This window comes from Arthrobotrys flagrans (assembly GCF_004000055.1).
Source record: "Arthrobotrys flagrans strain CBS H-5679 chromosome Unknown unitig_0, whole genome shotgun sequence".
Lineage (NCBI taxonomy): Eukaryota > Fungi > Ascomycota > Orbiliomycetes > Orbiliales > Orbiliaceae > Arthrobotrys > Arthrobotrys flagrans.
Genome location: NW_027137550.1, coordinates 7,526,929 through 7,543,663, shown reverse-complemented (window position 1 = coordinate 7,543,663; position 16,735 = coordinate 7,526,929). Strand labels below are relative to the sequence as shown.

General features: G+C 45.2%; 5 protein-coding genes across 5 annotated transcripts; all 5 read right to left on the bottom strand.

The window, feature by feature from the left end:
* Nucleotides 1–272: 272 nt before the first annotated feature.
* Nucleotides 273–2,078, bottom strand: DFL_005222 (uncharacterized protein; the record flags this gene model as incomplete). The annotated part of the gene is made up of 4 exons (XM_067634449.1): nt 273–420; nt 486–770; nt 834–1,887; nt 1,964–2,078. The coding sequence occupies 4 exons, from the start codon at nt 2,076–2,078 to the stop codon at nt 273–275; spliced, it is 1,602 nt and encodes a 533-aa protein (XP_067492516.1).
* A 1,540-nt stretch (nt 2,079–3,618) lies between these two features.
* On the bottom strand, nt 3,619–4,584 carry DFL_005221 (uncharacterized protein; the record flags this gene model as incomplete). The annotated part of the gene is made up of 1 exon (XM_067634448.1): nt 3,619–4,584. One exon carries the CDS (start codon nt 4,582–4,584, stop codon nt 3,619–3,621), a length of 966 nt encoding a protein of 321 aa, XP_067492515.1.
* A 3,464-nt stretch (nt 4,585–8,048) lies between these two features.
* DFL_005220 (uncharacterized protein) lies at nt 8,049–10,943 on the bottom strand (the record flags this gene model as incomplete). Its single annotated transcript, XM_067634447.1, has 4 exons — nt 8,049–8,111; nt 8,203–8,816; nt 8,871–9,419; nt 9,479–10,943. The coding sequence occupies 4 exons, from the start codon at nt 10,941–10,943 to the stop codon at nt 8,049–8,051; spliced, it is 2,691 nt and encodes an 896-aa protein (XP_067492514.1).
* Nucleotides 10,944–11,647: 704 nt separating this feature from the next.
* Nucleotides 11,648–13,785, bottom strand: DFL_005219 (uncharacterized protein; the record flags this gene model as incomplete). The annotated part of the gene is made up of 3 exons (XM_067634445.1): nt 11,648–12,294; nt 12,400–13,483; nt 13,588–13,785. 3 exons carry the CDS (start codon nt 13,783–13,785, stop codon nt 11,648–11,650), a joined length of 1,929 nt encoding a protein of 642 aa, XP_067492513.1.
* Nucleotides 13,786–15,148: 1,363 nt separating this feature from the next.
* DFL_005218 (uncharacterized protein) lies at nt 15,149–16,021 on the bottom strand (the record flags this gene model as incomplete). The annotated part of the gene is made up of 3 exons (XM_067634444.1): nt 15,149–15,348; nt 15,425–15,680; nt 15,752–16,021. 3 exons carry the CDS (start codon nt 16,019–16,021, stop codon nt 15,149–15,151), a joined length of 726 nt encoding a protein of 241 aa, XP_067492512.1.
* Between the last annotated feature and the right edge of the window lie 714 nt (nt 16,022–16,735).

Below are 16,735 nucleotides of genomic sequence, written 5' to 3'. Positions count from 1 at the left end.
AGTAAGTCTATTAATCAACTTAGGATAGGGCCCCAGGATTCCGGTAGAGGTATTACTAGCTTCTCATGAACCACCCATAATTATGAATCACAACACCGGCCAACTGCTGGGACAAAACTTGAATGGCCCGTCACGTTCTTGGGATTCTTGTAGGCTGGAAGGAATTAAATAAGTATTTAGGTATATGGAAGGAAATGTTAGTATTACAATATACGTCATAATGCCGGACTCCGGGCTCCGGCGTTCTTGGAACCAAGGACACTGGTGATAAATTAACCGGTCCAAACGTAGATATCGGTGTATCCGTCGCCACCACATTTTTTGCTAGGATCACCATTACAATCGATGTTGCATTGACTGTTGTCGGTGGGATCATAGTTGTCTGGTGCATTTTCGAAGACATTGCCGCATGTGCAAAGACTAGAATATTGTTAGCTTTGCGCTGTTGACTCAGAGGGTGGTGGCTTTTCAGGTTTAGAACTTACTTTCCACCTGTAAGACCAGAGAATGCAAACCCCTCGGCGAAACAGGCTCTCTGACAGTCTATGGGTTTCAGGCTGTCCGATGGGTCCATCGCCAAACCGGTAAGAATATCACCAGATCCGACCTTATAACAGCCGAATAGGGTAGGGGAGAGTGCGGATACGATTTGCTGAATGTATCCTTCACCACCACAGGTATCATCTTCGTCATCCGCACATGGTTTTCCGCATTTCCCCACTTCGTATGTATGGGGGTTATTACGCCAGTAGTTATCGCATTGGCAGACACTAGGATCCGAGATATGTTAGTATGCGACTCCGATAATGTTAGACGACGCAGTGGTTACTTACTTTCCGTTGGTTAATCCAGCGGCGACATAGGGTCCTTCAACAAGGAAACAGTAATCCGTGCAGAACTGTCGGGTCATCAAGTCAGATTCGACTTTCGTAGTTAGAGTGTTCATATTGCCGTCGGTATCTTGGTAGCATCCAACGGCTCGAGGCCCTGGTGTGAACTTTGGAGCAGCCGATACAGTAGAAACAGAAGTAGAGACTTCGGTCAAAATACTAGTGCTGACATCGGTGACAGTCGAAACGGACGTACTGACATCGGTGACAGTCGAAACGGACGTACTGACATCGGTGATAGTCGAAACGGACGTACTGACATCGGTGACAGTCGAAACGGACGTACTGACATCGGTGACAGTCGAAACGGATGTACTGACATCGGTGACAGTCGAAACGGATGTACTGACATCGGTGACGGTCGAAACGGTAGTGCTGGTGACAGTCGAAGCAGGTTCAGTGACGGTTGTGGTACCGCTGCTGACGGTGACAGTAGCATCGGGGACGCAGCCACCTGGAATCAAGAGAGCCTCATTGGCAACTGTAACAATGGCCTCCGGGAGGGTTATAGTTGGGCCAGCCTTGATAGTGGCGCCCGCAACGATAATAGAGGTTCCGCCAATGTCAACGGCATTTCCGCCCAACCCGCGAATAACAGTGCCTGGAACAGTGATAATTGAAGCTGGAAGGTTGATAACACTGCCTCCGGAAGTGATCTTTGGTGCGGCAATGGTGATGACCTTGTTCTTCAAATTGAATGGAAGACCATTGACAGTAGCAGTGATAGCCGCTGTGATGGTCTTTGTGGACGTGGAAGTCTTTGTGGACGTCTTTGTAGACGTCTTTGTAGATGTCTTTGTGGACGTCTTTGTGGACGTCTTTGTGGAAGTCTTTGTGGACGTCTTGGTAGAGTACTTAGTCGTAGTTTTTGTCACTGTCTTCGTACATTTGGAGTTTGTCTTCGTGATAGTTTTGGTGGTAGCGTACCCATACTTGGTAGAATACTTGGTAGCGTACTTGGTAGCATACTTCGTCACAGTTTTGGTTGGGACGGCGTCTACAGACAAACAGTCAGTGAAAATCCGAACATATTTTCATGGTATAATCTTCGATAGTGATGATAGAGAACTTACAGCCATAGGGGCCGCGCTCCTCAAGATTCTGTTCCTGGGCAGGGACAGCAGAGGCTGCAAGAGCGTTGAAAGCAATCAATGCCACGAGGGCACCCTTGATATTCTGGATATACATCTTGCAGATAGTTCGTGACTGTAAACGACTGGCAAATGTCGATGACGATGATGAAAAGAGAGTGACCTAAGCATTGGGAAAGCCCATATTTATAAAATTTCTCGCGATGCAGAGGAGGCATGCGAAAATTCAGCCCGACCATAGTCGGCGTCCTGATATCCAGCGTCGATTTCTGGGAGGCTGCTACGAGGTGGAGATTTGGCGGACCTTCGACGAGGCAAACCGAAAAAGCTGACTTTTCTTTTCACAATCCTGCCGTGGCGTCGTTACTTACTATTGCCCAAATTACGATTACGCGCAGACACGCATGAGGCATGGTAGAATCGAGTTGGACGCAACCGTATACGGAAATACACGGGTAGTTCTTCGTTTACGTAAATATATGGGTATTCGCCATAGTTGATTATGTGCCTAGATTCTGGAATATGGATCTCATCATGACCGAAAAGTTGTTTTCCCCGTGCAAATCCTTTCCAACTATGGCTTTATAAATTCCGCTTTATCTTAGATCGTATACTCTCCTGGTAGAGATAAGCGGTAAAAGATATTTGCTTCGACAAGCGATCATGTCCTCTGCGATATTGATACGTCACAGTCGAAGTTGACCATTTTCATTTTACAAGGTCCGTATCAATCCGGCTATGCAGTCTGCAAGGGCAGGTTCAGTTCAAAGGTTAATCGGACAAGCTCATCTAGACATATTTCAATGTCCGTCTTGGCGCTGAGCGCCACATGTACCACACAAACCCCGCCCTCCCCTTTCTATCGTCGACTATTTTCGTTCACGAGTTGAAGCGAATAAGCTGCAAAATATTTATTATTCTCCGATATATGACGCTGCAGGGCTTCCGACTTGGGGTTGGTCAGTATTCATGCAGACCCCGCTTAGGTTACACCCGAAGAAGCTTATAACCCCAGGCTGATTTACAGAATATTCTAGCCCCTTTAAGCTAGTAGCAAGTGTTTTATATAAAAACCTTTCGAAGTTCATATCGCTATGTATAATGATAAGGGGCCTCGTCTTAAGTCGAATAATTTAAGGTTAGACTGTGATACCAGGTAGTAACCCAAGCAGAATCGAGTTAGAACGCCGTTATATTAGCGAGCTCGCAAAATGCAACAAAAGAAAACAACTTATGAGTTAAGTTGTAATTTGTAAAGGCCATATTCCTTTTCGCTAGGATGACCTACATCGATATTTCTGTACTCACGATAGGCTCAACTACTACTCAAAATTTCTAATTTAAAGCGGCAGACGATATTGCGCCTCTGAGTCGCAATATCTTATTTCATAGCGCTAAAATAAAGTTATATCAATAACTTAGACCTAGCTGCGCGTGAAGTGGCCCATCGAAGTGTAACTATCTGCGTATATGTCTAATGGGAAGAGATGCATATATGTATACACCGGAATTGGACGGATAATCAAGGTTAGCTCTATAACAAGCTGGCTTTATTAGATTTAAGCTTACATTTCCAGACTCAAGAAAAGTCTGGCATGTCTTCCTGTCGAGTGCGACAGCCCGTTCCAGCCTCCCACTTATGCATCATGTAGCTCTTCATCACCATCGTGACTCCCCAAAATAGCATGTTCACCAGATTCCTCTTCACTTTCGGTCCCATCTTCTTCCTTTACATAGTCATTCCACCCGTGAAAGCAAGCACCAGGCCGTGTCGAAAGCTGCCTCCGTTGAGGAATCGTTTCGCTAACTGAGTTCCGCCACCACAACTTTATCCCTGGACCGGACCCACTCCGCACGATTTTACAACCACGCCGTATAAATCCGTAAGGACGTGAGCGTTCACCGGAACCTAATTTGCTCAGCTGGTACAACTCGTTTCGGACGAATTCCACTTCCCTCAAACTGCTTAAACCTCTTGCCTCCCATCTGTGGATCAAGTCTGCCAATTCTGGCCTTGTAAATCTTTTTTGTCCCATCATAGGCCATGGTACGCTTATTTTTGCAAGATTCCGGGTTTCCAGAAGTTCGGCGTAGGGTAACCCTCCGTCTCTATAGTGAGCCTCATGTCGACCAGCGACGAACCCAAGATCCAACACGAATTCCTCAACATTTGGAAACCATCGTAGCAGAGCTTCGAAGCTCCTCTCATACGTGTAGCCGATGCCAGCGACGTATAAGCACAATTGCTTGACTCCAATGAATTCACCACAACCCAAGTATTGGGATATATGGCGCCGTATCTGAGCTCCTGGACTTGTTAATTCCAACGAGCCAACATTAGCGAATATTCGCCGCGTGCATATCTTGACCCTCTTCAAAGCTGGAATTGATGAGGAAATAAAATGATAATGCCATGGGAAAAGATTAGTCTGGGGCGATGGTGGCCTAATTGGCAGCCAGGGGATATAAATGATAGCTTCCTCCAATCCGGCAGGGTACCGCACCTCAACACCTTCGATATCTTCCGTGTGAATTTGAATAGCTCCCATAAATTCCTGGTCATCTTCCGGGAGTGCCTCGTGAAAGTCTTTATAAGCTGGCATGCTTACGGCGTCTGTATATCCGCCCACCGTTCCGTGGTAGTCGTCAAGCCCAATGCATAGGCTTTTCAACGTTTGGTTCCAGAACGGCAGTGTAGACAAATTTGAAAGCACAGCGATTCCCAAATTATTTGCTAATTTTTCCTCGATAGAGTACTCAATTTGAAGACTATAGATTCGTGGAAATATGCGAAGGCAAGATGTGTAGATGCGACACCGAGAGATAACGTTAAATTGAAACCTCGAGGTTTGGAACTCCTCGTAGCTAGTGCATTTGAGACCAACAAACGTAACATGACTATCCGACAGAAACGACGCATGTCAGACCTCCGAAAAGCATATAATGCGGTTTGGGGGGGTTCTTAGTGTAGCGGGAATTTCCCCTACCGGACAAGGTGCCGTAGACTAGCATGGCTGCCACCATCCTCGAAAGCCGCTAGTGATGCCGGTGTCAGGAAAATATTTCGGACTTTAATCTCTACCGCAAGATCGCGACATAACTTCGAACATAGAGAAAAGCTCTTGAGGCCCTCGCTTCCGATAGCTACCAGGATATGACGTAGGATCTCTGGAGGAGTCCCTAGAAGATTGGACAGCATAGTTATAGGCAAGAGCAAAAAAATGGTATGGAAGGTTAGGATTTACAGACCATGCAGGGTTGAGGCGGGGATTCCTCCCTATGTTTGATCTCGGAAAATGCTGCATGCGGGGGGACATAAGGAAAGCATATGCGACCAGATGTACCTTGCCAGTTTCTTGGTTGAGGTGTGTACATTATACAGCGAGGACTATAACTGGATGCCCCCCCAAATTCGAACCCCAAATTCGAATTCATTTTCGTATCCTCAAACAGCCTCACTAAAGTGGGGCTCAAGATCAATCATAACGTCCTCGGCATCGATTTTATCTTTAATCCCGTGGTATTTTATGAGTTGCTGGCGGAGAAGGTTCTGGTCAGCATAAAAGCTGGGGTAAGTCGGAAACCCCGCCCATTGGTTGGCAATGAATGGATTCGCCTTAAAATAAACTTTCGCGGCCCACGGGAGAAACCTTATCAAGATCCTGGGAAGTTTGGCAGATTTAACTTTATCTTTGCCTCTGTAAGGTTTCAGGTACCATCAGATTAAATGTTGAAAACCGAGGCTTTCCGACGAAAAGCAAGTAGTATAGGTACATGTATAAGAGCTCGGGCCTCCTTATGAATAGATTACAGAACATTCCGAACATTATTCTAGTAGATATAGAATAAATCACGATGTTCGCTTTTAATCGTGCTCCACTAGCATATTCCAACCCCCTCACCTAAAACTCTTAAGTTACCGGGGACAGAATGTCCCTTGACCGAGGTTGAAATTTATACTAGCACATTCTCATTACTTTCCTCTCTACAAGATGACTTGAAGTCTTTAAACCTCCGATTCGTAGAAATAGAGACGCTTTTATCCCGTAAAGAAAACGAACTTGAGTCTCGTTATCGAAATTATCAAAACCGGTTGGCCTACCTCCGTGATGACGAGGGCGTTATAAACCGGCTAAGAAAGGCTTTACAAACCCGCATTTCAAGTACCACATTTCAAGAAGTCCCAAAATGCGGCATTTGAATCAAGTCTACCACCCCAAAGATACCGCTCAGACCTTAACTTAGAAATATCTATTAAGGAAATCTTTCCACTGTTGACGCTTACATCAACGTTGACAGAATTTTAATTTTCCAGTACTTCGCAATTAGCACGTCACTACCAAATAGCATATATTTGCCTGTTTCTTACAGTCTTTTATGTACATCATTCCTTTAGATCAAATACATTTTTTAATGGGGCACACAACCCGCAAACGTGGTGTTACAATTCCGAGTATTAACCGGCGCATAAGCAGCGGTTATGACGGAAGCAGTCGGCCATGCGGTTGCATATCAGCTTGGATTCTAACTGTAATTTTGGCCCTAATTTTGATTCGAATCGATTTACACACAGAAATAACGTCACCCTAATTGGAGATCATGCAACCGATATTGTTTCGTTGATCAGTTTTTGCTGTATTTTAGACGTAATTTATGTTTCTTATGCTGAAAATAACGTTGTTAAGTGAATTGGTGGATATTACATGCAGATGTATTCTTCGATTCGAAAGATTTAACAATAGATATTTGAAATACTGTAGATTACAGAAGAGCTTAAGGTTTTACGTACGGCTTTATGAGGCCGGACGACCGAGACTCATGAGTGTCAATGCAACAGTCGCGCAATTGAAAATAGAGCCTAAATCCTTTCCTAGAGCCTCTTAAGCCCTTCCCAAACTACGAAAATGCTGCAATCGGGCCAGTCTTTTGGCTGTTTCATAATAGCCACCTTGACAATATCGACTCAAACCAGATAAGCTAACTCAGGGCTAAGCATTACCCCGGATTCTAGCCAAGATTCCAGATCCTTGTCAGAATTCCGAAACTGTCAAGAACGCAAAGATGCGATCACTTTCGAATTCAAGCGATTATATTGTCGTCAATCAGAGAGATGCCGTCGTCCCATCTTTGGACGACGAATCCGAATTCGCTATTGAAAGTAGAAAGCCGGTACCATATGCTATATATATGAATCATCATCTACTCCTCACAGACAGATCCCAAAGCCGGGTTTTTCCAAGAATTCAAGAACACCCTCACCAACCAGTTCCAAGGGCAAAGACTCGGAAATCTCTGTGGAAGACTCTATATTCAGCCTCTTTGAACAAACCAAAGACCACATTGTTGACTTTCAAGCTGACTTTGTAAGATTAAAAGAGCTTATAGGAATTCCGGGCCCACAAGCTCCATCCCAAAGCCAAATTCCATTCCAAGTCATCGAAATGCAACAGCAAAATCTACTGCCCACAAACCCGGGCCCTTGCGTGTCTCGCGGCTAGAAGCAGAAATACTCGAGCTTCGAGACCGTCTTGAACATAAAAAACCGAAAGATGTGCCCGAAATACGCCACCACGCGTACGAAGAAAAAGTCGAAACCCCCTGCAAAATAGACACAGAGTTAGCTGGTCAATTGACTGATGTCTATGTCGCCTCCACAAGTTTCGCCCGGTTTAAACGAGAAAAAATCAGAATGGCCGATATCTGCGAGGTGGTCATAGGGGTGGTTGGATTGCTCATATTGTTATTTCGATGCTTTATTGTTTCGCCAAAGTATCAATGCTTCTCTTTGTTTTGATATCTCCTTTCAAAAATCCTAATAATTTACCATCACGAAACGAAAGCAAAGGGTTGTCGCTCGAACGATTCAGTCATTGAAGTTATTGTTTGTTAAAGTCGAAAAGTCAATATTTCATTTTATTTGTTTAACGTCTGTACGTATTAGATCTTTCCAGTCTAAATATCAATAATCTGCTAGCAATTCAAACCCCATATCCATCGCTGCGAAATATATATCAGATGCCCGCTCAAATCAAAATTGAAGCCGCGATAGTTATTACTAATAGTCTATTCAATTCAGCTCGATGCTTCTCGCTGCATCAATCACACACTTCTGGATAATCTCTGACCATCGCTAGATTTAGAAACCACGAAGTTAGCAACATTCTCAATTCCTTTACGCAGACGGTTTCCATTAGCGGTAATGACAGTATTTATGGACTTACTTCAACATTTGTCCAATTCTTAGCCTCAACGCTTTCTAGAATACCTGGGAAAACAGCACCAGAATATCCTGTCCACAGCCCTGGAGCAAACACTACGTGCTTAAAACCCTCTCTCCCATCCAGTCCATCTTCATATATGAACTTCCTTTCAAAGAATTGAATCTTGTTGTTAAGATCTTTGACCCTAGCCCAATAGTGCAAGCTTTGCCACCACCTGTACCATGGAATATCCGGATCCAGACCACTAATTTCCTCAGAAAGTGCTAGAGCTTCCTCGTCGAACTGCACAGTTGCGGTTTTGAGTTTTGCAATTTGTTCGCCAAGGCGGGTGAGGGATTCGCGGGATCTGTAGATTCCTTTGATAATGTCGCTATGCACTTCTGTCGTCAATGAGGATGCTGCAATAGCTTGAGTGGTTTTGTCGAAGAATTCAATAGCTTGCTTGAGATGTTTGGCCAGGAAATTTGCATAGTCTGTCAAGCTGAATGGGATGACGGGAGTTTCAGTGAGACTGAGGACCATGTGGCCAATGAGTTTCGCCGCCGTGAGGTGATACTTAAAGCCAGGGTCTCCGAATTTCTCCATCCAGTCAAAGGAGTCGTAGTTCGAATGATCTATAAAAAAAAGTGTCAGTATATCGTCAATGATAATGAGTATATCTAACTCACAATGATAGACGGCGCCACTAGCTCCCTGCCTAAAACTAAAATCCGAGCTAGGAACTAAGGCGATGTCTTGAAACCCAACGAAATCGGAACCACTTCCAATCGGGCGAATAATGCCTCCATCTTTACTCCAGATCTCGTAGATGCTACCCTTGTAGGTTTCCTTGTTGTGATCACGGTCGTGATCCTGGTAGACATTTATGCCGTCGGACCCCGGAATAACGGGTTTCATAGCCGCCACCACTGGTCGGACAGATTCTCCTTTATGAATCAAATCACGTTTACTGTCCGCCAGGGGGTCTTTGATGGCCTTCATTGCGTCTGTAAATACTTTGTACAGCAAAGGCGCTGACGCGGCGTCAAGCCATGGTCCCGAGGTAGCGATATCAAGATTCAGATATGCAACCGCATTTTGCATGAGGAAAGCTCTGTGTTCCTCGACCCATTCCGTAGAGCCAACTAGACCGTACTCTTCGCCATCCCATGAAGCTAGAATGATCGTGCGAAGGGGTTTCCAGTCTTTCTTGAGCATTTCACCAAATGTCCTCGATACTATATGACTAGGTTAGCTTTATACTTGTGGACAGGATATCAGATGAAACCATTCTTACACTCCATTACTGCGGCGCTGCCAGAAACGGGATCTCCAGCACCAGCATTCCAAGCATCACGATGATTACCAATAACAACAATTTCATCGCTAATAGAGCCGTTGATAATGCCGATGACATCCCAAATCGGCGTAAGAGTATATTCGACGATATTTTCAAAATGTAAGAGAGTCTTGGTCGGTTTTGCGTTGCCCGTTCTTGTAGGCTTCAAAACTTCGACACCACGAATTACTTCGGGTTCATAGCCAACTGGGCCAGTCCAATAGTCCACTCCGCGGTCGACCAACCCACCCTTTTTCCATCCTTTAGGTTGATAACCCCACCCGTTGAGGGCCTTGAGGATAGGGGCTGCATCGAGATAACTGATTGGCAAACTTGGAATACTCGGGATAGCTGCATGCTCATCACTCCTCGGTACCCCAGGTTTCGATGCATATCCTGGGGTTGTCGGATCCCCCGGCCTCAAAGACAGAAATTGCACTGATCCTCGTTGAACACTCGATGGTTGCCGACCACTTCCCTCAGGGTATGGCTTTCCATCGCCACTGCCGCCACCAGACCAGCCGTCAGGGTAGTCGTCTGCAGGGTCAGTGAATATGATAACACCAACAGCACCTCTATCTTGTGCTCCCAGGACCTTCAAGCCTCGGAAGATTAAACCGTATCGACAGAGAACAATGTTACCCTTGATAGGTACCTTAAGCTCGTCTAATTCCTTAAATGCATCGAAGTCGCAATATCCACCGTAAACGAATTCCGCAGTAACAGTGCCGTTAGCGGAATACCCATGGAAAGTCGGTAGCCTGTCCTTCGATTGAGAAAATTCATTTCCTGGTACCTCATCTTCCTCAAGGCTAGCCTCAAAGAGTACTTTATCATCTTTCTGCTTTTCCTTCCCACTTTCGGCTGTCGCATCGTTTTCAATAGTGTCGGCGGTAACCCCTCTTTCAACCAAAGCCAGTCTATGCCCAACAGGATAATTCAACAGCACTTCATACTCCACAATCTCCGACTTGATACCGTAGCTTTCCCACTTCTCCTTCGTCCAGACAGCCTGACTATAATTTTTCCCTGCCACATGGGCACCCGAAGTATAATATCTACTCCACTGCTTAGCCTTCGCGGGATTCGGCGTTTCGTCCAATATCTTGACCAGCCTCTCGATTCCCAAATCTTTGTTCTTCGGTAACGGATAGCGTTCATGTGGAGGCGGGATGTCTCGCCATTTTAACGGCGAATTCCATTCTGGTAGTATCCGCAGAGGTATAAGAACCAGAAGATATAATATCGCATAGAATATCGTAACCTGGAAGAGGATGTAGCAGAACCGAGTGCATGTTGTAGACCGGTGGCGCCGGGAATACGGACGTGTCGGGACAACCGCCAGAAGAGGAGTGCGCTCGCTATGGCTGGTAACGCGAGACCTGGAGCCGGCGACTGCTGCGGTAGTGCTCCCGATATTCATGGTAACGGGTATTCTCTTTGGACGATATTTTACTTAGAGTTTATGGAGTTGTCCCAAGCGGAGGCATATCTCGAAGCACTCGAAGTCTTGGGGTGTCGCTGAAGATATTTACAGGTAGGAGGCTGTAGAAAAGAGAGCCATTAAGTTGGCCCCTTGAGAGATATATCAAAGAAATACCGTGCCTATCGTAGAGCGGGCAAATGATAAATCTGCAGGCTCGTGTGACGCGAACGGAATAGTTTTGGAATGGGGAAGGCCGAAGTCATTCATGATGCCATAGCACATCGCCTGCCAAGACCGAGGACCCCGGCTCGGTCCGGAATTCTTGGCAACACATAAAATGCAACAACAGCGCTCAATTGACTCTCCGTTTAACGTTTACACGATGCTGAATTCATGAACGGTAAAGAGAAAGAAATAGGTCGTATTAAAAATTAATATATCCTGTACAATCTATAGAATACGCTAGGGTAGGTCGATACTCTTAATTCCAAGCAAGGCAGGGTAAACAGGTTGCAGCTATAATCTATCCTAAAGAAGAGCGGAAGAGCCTGCCACCATTGATGTGAGCAGTTGAGACTAGATCTAAAACCAACGACGTGCAGGTTTACTCTCAGGCCTATAGTTGTCAGGAAATAGTTAGTAACGCTCAATAGGAGATTTCTCAAGAGACTTCGCGAGATATATGAAAGCAGAACTAAGACTCACTTAAGAAGCGATTTAATATCTGTAGAACAATCGCTCAGAGCCTTGGCGATATCAAGCGGTCGCTTCCCTTTGTTGTTCTTTATATTGCGATTTGCTCCACACGCCAACAATATCCTAATTCCTTCGATGTTCAAATTCGCCGCAGCAATGTGCAAAGCCGTATCTCCCTCCTTATCCGAGTCGCCCACAAAGGCACCGGCATCAACCAGGTTTTTGATGTGAACCGAAGTTCCAGGGGACATAGCTGCAACGCCTAGAGGTGACGCCTTGTGAAAGTCCTTGACATTGACGCTTGCCCGCTTTCTGAGAAGAAACTCGACTTTCGTCTCTTCACGGGCAGCGCATGCTAGATGTAAAGGTAACGACCGGCAGCCAGTCTCAGGACCTTCTATGCCGTCCACTGGAACACCATTTTCCATCAGGAATTCCATCATCTCGCACCCAACACTTGGGGCTAGGCTGGCTATATGAAGGACTGTGAGCTTCCATTTCGTCGTAACAGAGAGGATGCCGACACCTTTTCTCAGAAGCAACTGGACCATATCGAGATTGTTGCTTAAGACGGCAAAGTGCAAAGGTTCGCTCTCATCGCTTCCCCAACCGGGATATTTAACATCCATTTTGTATTGGCAAAGCTTTGGATCTAAGGTCACGCCAACGTTAGAATCATACCCATTCAACCAATAAAGAGATTATCGTGGGTAAAGAACGTATTGAGCACCCTAGATACAGACGGAGCGAAACATACCACTAAATAGAATATCTGCGAGCACGATGTCATTTTTCGTTATAGCTTCGCGGATCGCAACGAATTTTGTATTCCTTCCGCCTTTCTTTTGCTCGGCCACGCAAACAATGCTCCCTCCTTCCAAGTCAAGCCCTTGTCGCTGTAGAATATTCCGAGTTTCCGTAATATTTTCCGATCTTAGTACTGGTTGCGTGTATATCACGGGAGCGTTTTCACTTCGTACAGATGGAGATGACGATAATTCGTGGACCTGATGCTGAGAGCTCGCGGAAGATATTGGCATGATTGACATCGAAGGCCCCCATCCTGACTCGCTCTTCGTATCCAACTCCACTACAGGCGCAGGGTATTTCGGTTCCGGCACTCCTTTCTTTGTAACGTCTGGGTACGAGACCAGGTCCGGCGGCTCCTGCAATGAAATTAAATTCCTATAAAAGGATGCTTCAACTTCACACTCCTCCTTTACATCAGGATCTTGCTTTCCCATATCTTCAAGAATCTGAAGCATGAGCATTACGCTATCCTCATTGTTTCCTTTGCTCTTTCTTATCTTCTTAATGGCTTTATCACACCTCGACCTCGCAGAATCCAAGCTCCCTTGTTGATAATAAACCCAAGCCTGCCAGTGTTCGATTAGTCCCACGAGTGCAGGTTCGTCCGATCCTCCGATCATATTCTGTACCGTGATGAGTGCATCGCTCCAGTTCTTTAGGCGTGTTTGTATCTCCACCAATTCGATGATATAGTGCAACCGGGGATTTTTCAGATTTCTTTCCAACCCCGGGCTGTCGGTTAACTGTTTAACAATTACTCGGAAGAATGACGCCGCTTTTTTAAGCTCTCCGTTCGATTTTAGTTTTTCTGCCTCAGTGATGTAATATCTGAGCTTTCCAAGTTTCATATCTTCGTCATCGGAGTCAGATTCTTGGGGGTCGTAAGTAGTAGCAGTAAGCGCAGTTGAGCTACTTTCCCGTCTGGAGTATTGGGAACTTTCGAAAGAGCTGCCAGAGGACATGGACCTGTAGTTTTGGGTTTCCAACCGCGGTAATATTGGCGAGGTGCCGATTGGACTTTCCGACACCACCTGTTCAACAAACAACAAAGGGCGATGAATTAGAACACTCCATTTCTACAAACCTGAGGCGGAAACCATATATAAGGGTATAGAAGAGCTTTGAATATACATACCTCCACCTCAAACGTACGAGTGGGATTATGTAGACTCATATGTTCGATTTTGCCTGCGAGGCTGAAAGACCCGAATCCTGTATTGAGAATAGCGAGAGATTCCTGATAGACTGATCGCTGAGAATCTTGAGACTGGTTTTCGGTCGAAGTTCGAGTATCGTTCTTTGCATTCGTCTCTAGGATACCTTCCGGTTCCATAATTTGTGCAAGTTAAGTTGGTAACCGCCACCCAGTCTTTGAATTTTGAGTTGGCCGTTGTATTTTTTTAGTGCCTAAGGGAAAGTGTTGTCGAGCCTTGGATTTCGGATCGAAGGGGATAGATCTTGTTTTGGGTTTCTACTTCACAACAATATGCGACCCCCCAAAAGCTTCTCGGGGAATTCAAATTAATAGGAAAAGTTGAGTCAAAAGGATTTCCCAGGCATACACCTCATTGCCCCGTGGCGCGCGCACTGCCTCCGTACGATACCACATCCAAAGGCTGTATGTATGTATGGTGCGTATACGCCGCGCCAGCGCCATACGTTGCCTCGGAAAAAGATATCCAATGAATGGCAGAATGGCCAAGATCTCACCCGCTTTTTTAAAAAACAAAAAAAATTAGGCTGACTAGATCGTCGCCTCGAACTAAAATATCATGTATCGATACGAACTTCAACTTTTAGATCCGTGATCAATTGAGGTACTGGGACCGAGACTACTGAACATGTCTATACATCAGTATATGTATTTACTGAAACGTATTTAGCCAGGAATTTTCATGCAAGCACCCAAGTTGAATTCTCAAACAGGAGAAGTTCGAAGTTCAGCCTCATATCATGGACAGGCGTATATGCATATTTAAGTTCCAGGGCACCAAATATCGATTTCCGTACGTGGAATCCTGGAGATATCAACCCTGGATGCTGAAACTCATATATAAAAGACAACAGCATTCATTGAGAAATAATTCAAACTTCCCGAGGTATACGCTAAAGCCGATACCAAGAGTCAGGCCTGAAACAGACACACAGCCGCCAGTAACGTTATCCAGGTGGACAAGGTTATGCGCAACCGAACCCCCCCAAAAATTATATATTAGCTTGAAAGAATTCACTCACTTTAGCTTCCCGTCTAGCATCTTCAAAGGAATTTCACCCTTCACATAGTCCATCGGGCGCTTCCCCTTCTTACTCTCCAAATTCTTATCCACTTCACCAGCGATCCAATCTTTAACCTCCCATCTTCCTTGTTTAATGACGGAAGATCATCATAATACCTCGTAGCTATATGCAGCGCGGTATGCCCCCCACTAATCACAGCATTTACACTAGCTTCTGCCTCCAGCAAAAATATAGTTGTCAGCACTGTTGAAGAATAGATTGACTTCATCAGCGGCGTAATCCCAGAAGCATCCACCACATCAACCTCTACTCCACTTTTTAAAAGCAGCATTTATCAATCTCATGGGTACCCTGTTCCTTTGGCATTAGCACATGTAAAGGCGAACTCTGAGTCGAATTCTGCTGAACGACGGGCCCAGCCGCCGGAGCTCCATTAGAGAGTAAGAATTCCAGCGTTTTTAGCTCCATGGTCTTCCCCTTGCCGCTATGTGAAGAGCGGTGTACCCCTTTAATGTCTTGGATCTTAAGCCCATCCCATGTTTAAGAAGTAAAGCGACCATTTCGAGATTGTTATGCTGGCCCGCATGTAAAGAGTTACTATAGTCAATGGCATGAAGATACCAACTGACACTTAGTGAAAGTTTAAGGGCCCGTTCGCCTAAGATGATAGTCAGCATACGAAGGGAAGCCGCAGACCTGGTAATTGTATTATAAGGGCATAAGAGCTGACTCACGACTATGCTGAAGAAGCAACTCTGCCATCTCCAGATGTCCCCCCTCAACAATAATCACATGCGTAATACGATGCAAGGCGGAATCAGATATCGAGACCTCAGAATATCTGTCGGACTCATCATCTTCCGCAGAAACAATTTGTTTCCTGGCTAAAGCGTCAGTCGTGATTTTGAGCCCATAAGTTTGTAAAAGTTGTTCCATGCGAACACGCTTAAGATGTCCAGTCCGAAGCTCCTCTAGGACATTGGCCCAATCCTTTTCGTAGTATTCGGGCATATCAAGGCCCAGTCGGCGACACCACAATATGATTCGGAAGTTAAAGATACCTTCGGCTCCGTCTCAAACCCTCTTATCCCAGCTCCCTGATCATCCAATCCCATCACCCCTATCCCCTGACTAATCTCAAAATCCACACTCTCCGTATTCCCATTGCGACCTAGCAACCCATACCCAGCACTATTGTCAATGCTGGGACTGGGTGTATAAGCCACCATAGTCTTATGATAAACCGGTGGGCGCACATCTTGTCGCTGATTTTCAGGTGTACGGTTCGCATTACTTTTCGCAGCTGTCTCTGAACTTATATCCGGAGGCATCGTAGCCCAGCACTAACCAAAAAAATATATAATCATTGCGTTGGTTGTTGTATTTTCACCCCTCTGGAGTTCAGGCTGAGTATTGATCGGATGCATGTCAATATCGGTCGTCAATTACTGATTCTACCGAATTCGCGAAAAGTATTTTCTTGGTCTCTAATCGTAGGAGTCTCTGGAAATTACACCAATAAGGACCCAGAGGCTGTTAGGAGTGTGGTCGTTAACTTATTTGCCCTAATCCTTGACGAAGGATTACAGGACGGTCGCAGCGCTATTTCTGAGCAGTCGGCAGCGCCAAACTGACTATAACCAAGCAAGTAATTTGGTGTATGTCGAGTCGAAAAAGAAGGCTGACAACATTTAAAATCATGGAAGTTCTATATCGAAGACCGTTTTATTTGTACAATTCTAGATCCCATCTATACATCAGAAATTACTTTCTTTATTAATTAAATCTATGAGTCTATCATTTCTAGCATTTACATACTTATATGTATATCGATGTCTTCGCAGCAAGCTTTGTTATAAAGAAATTGAAACATGCAGACCCAGAAAACCAAAGATAACAAATTTAAAACCCGCTACCGATTTCCAGAGAAATATGAACCCAGAAAGACTACCAATCTCGCCTCCAAGAATCCATTTCAAAGAGAGAGAGAAAAAGTACAAGTACTTACAAGAATGCAACCATAATGAAGTGATCATTAGTCACTT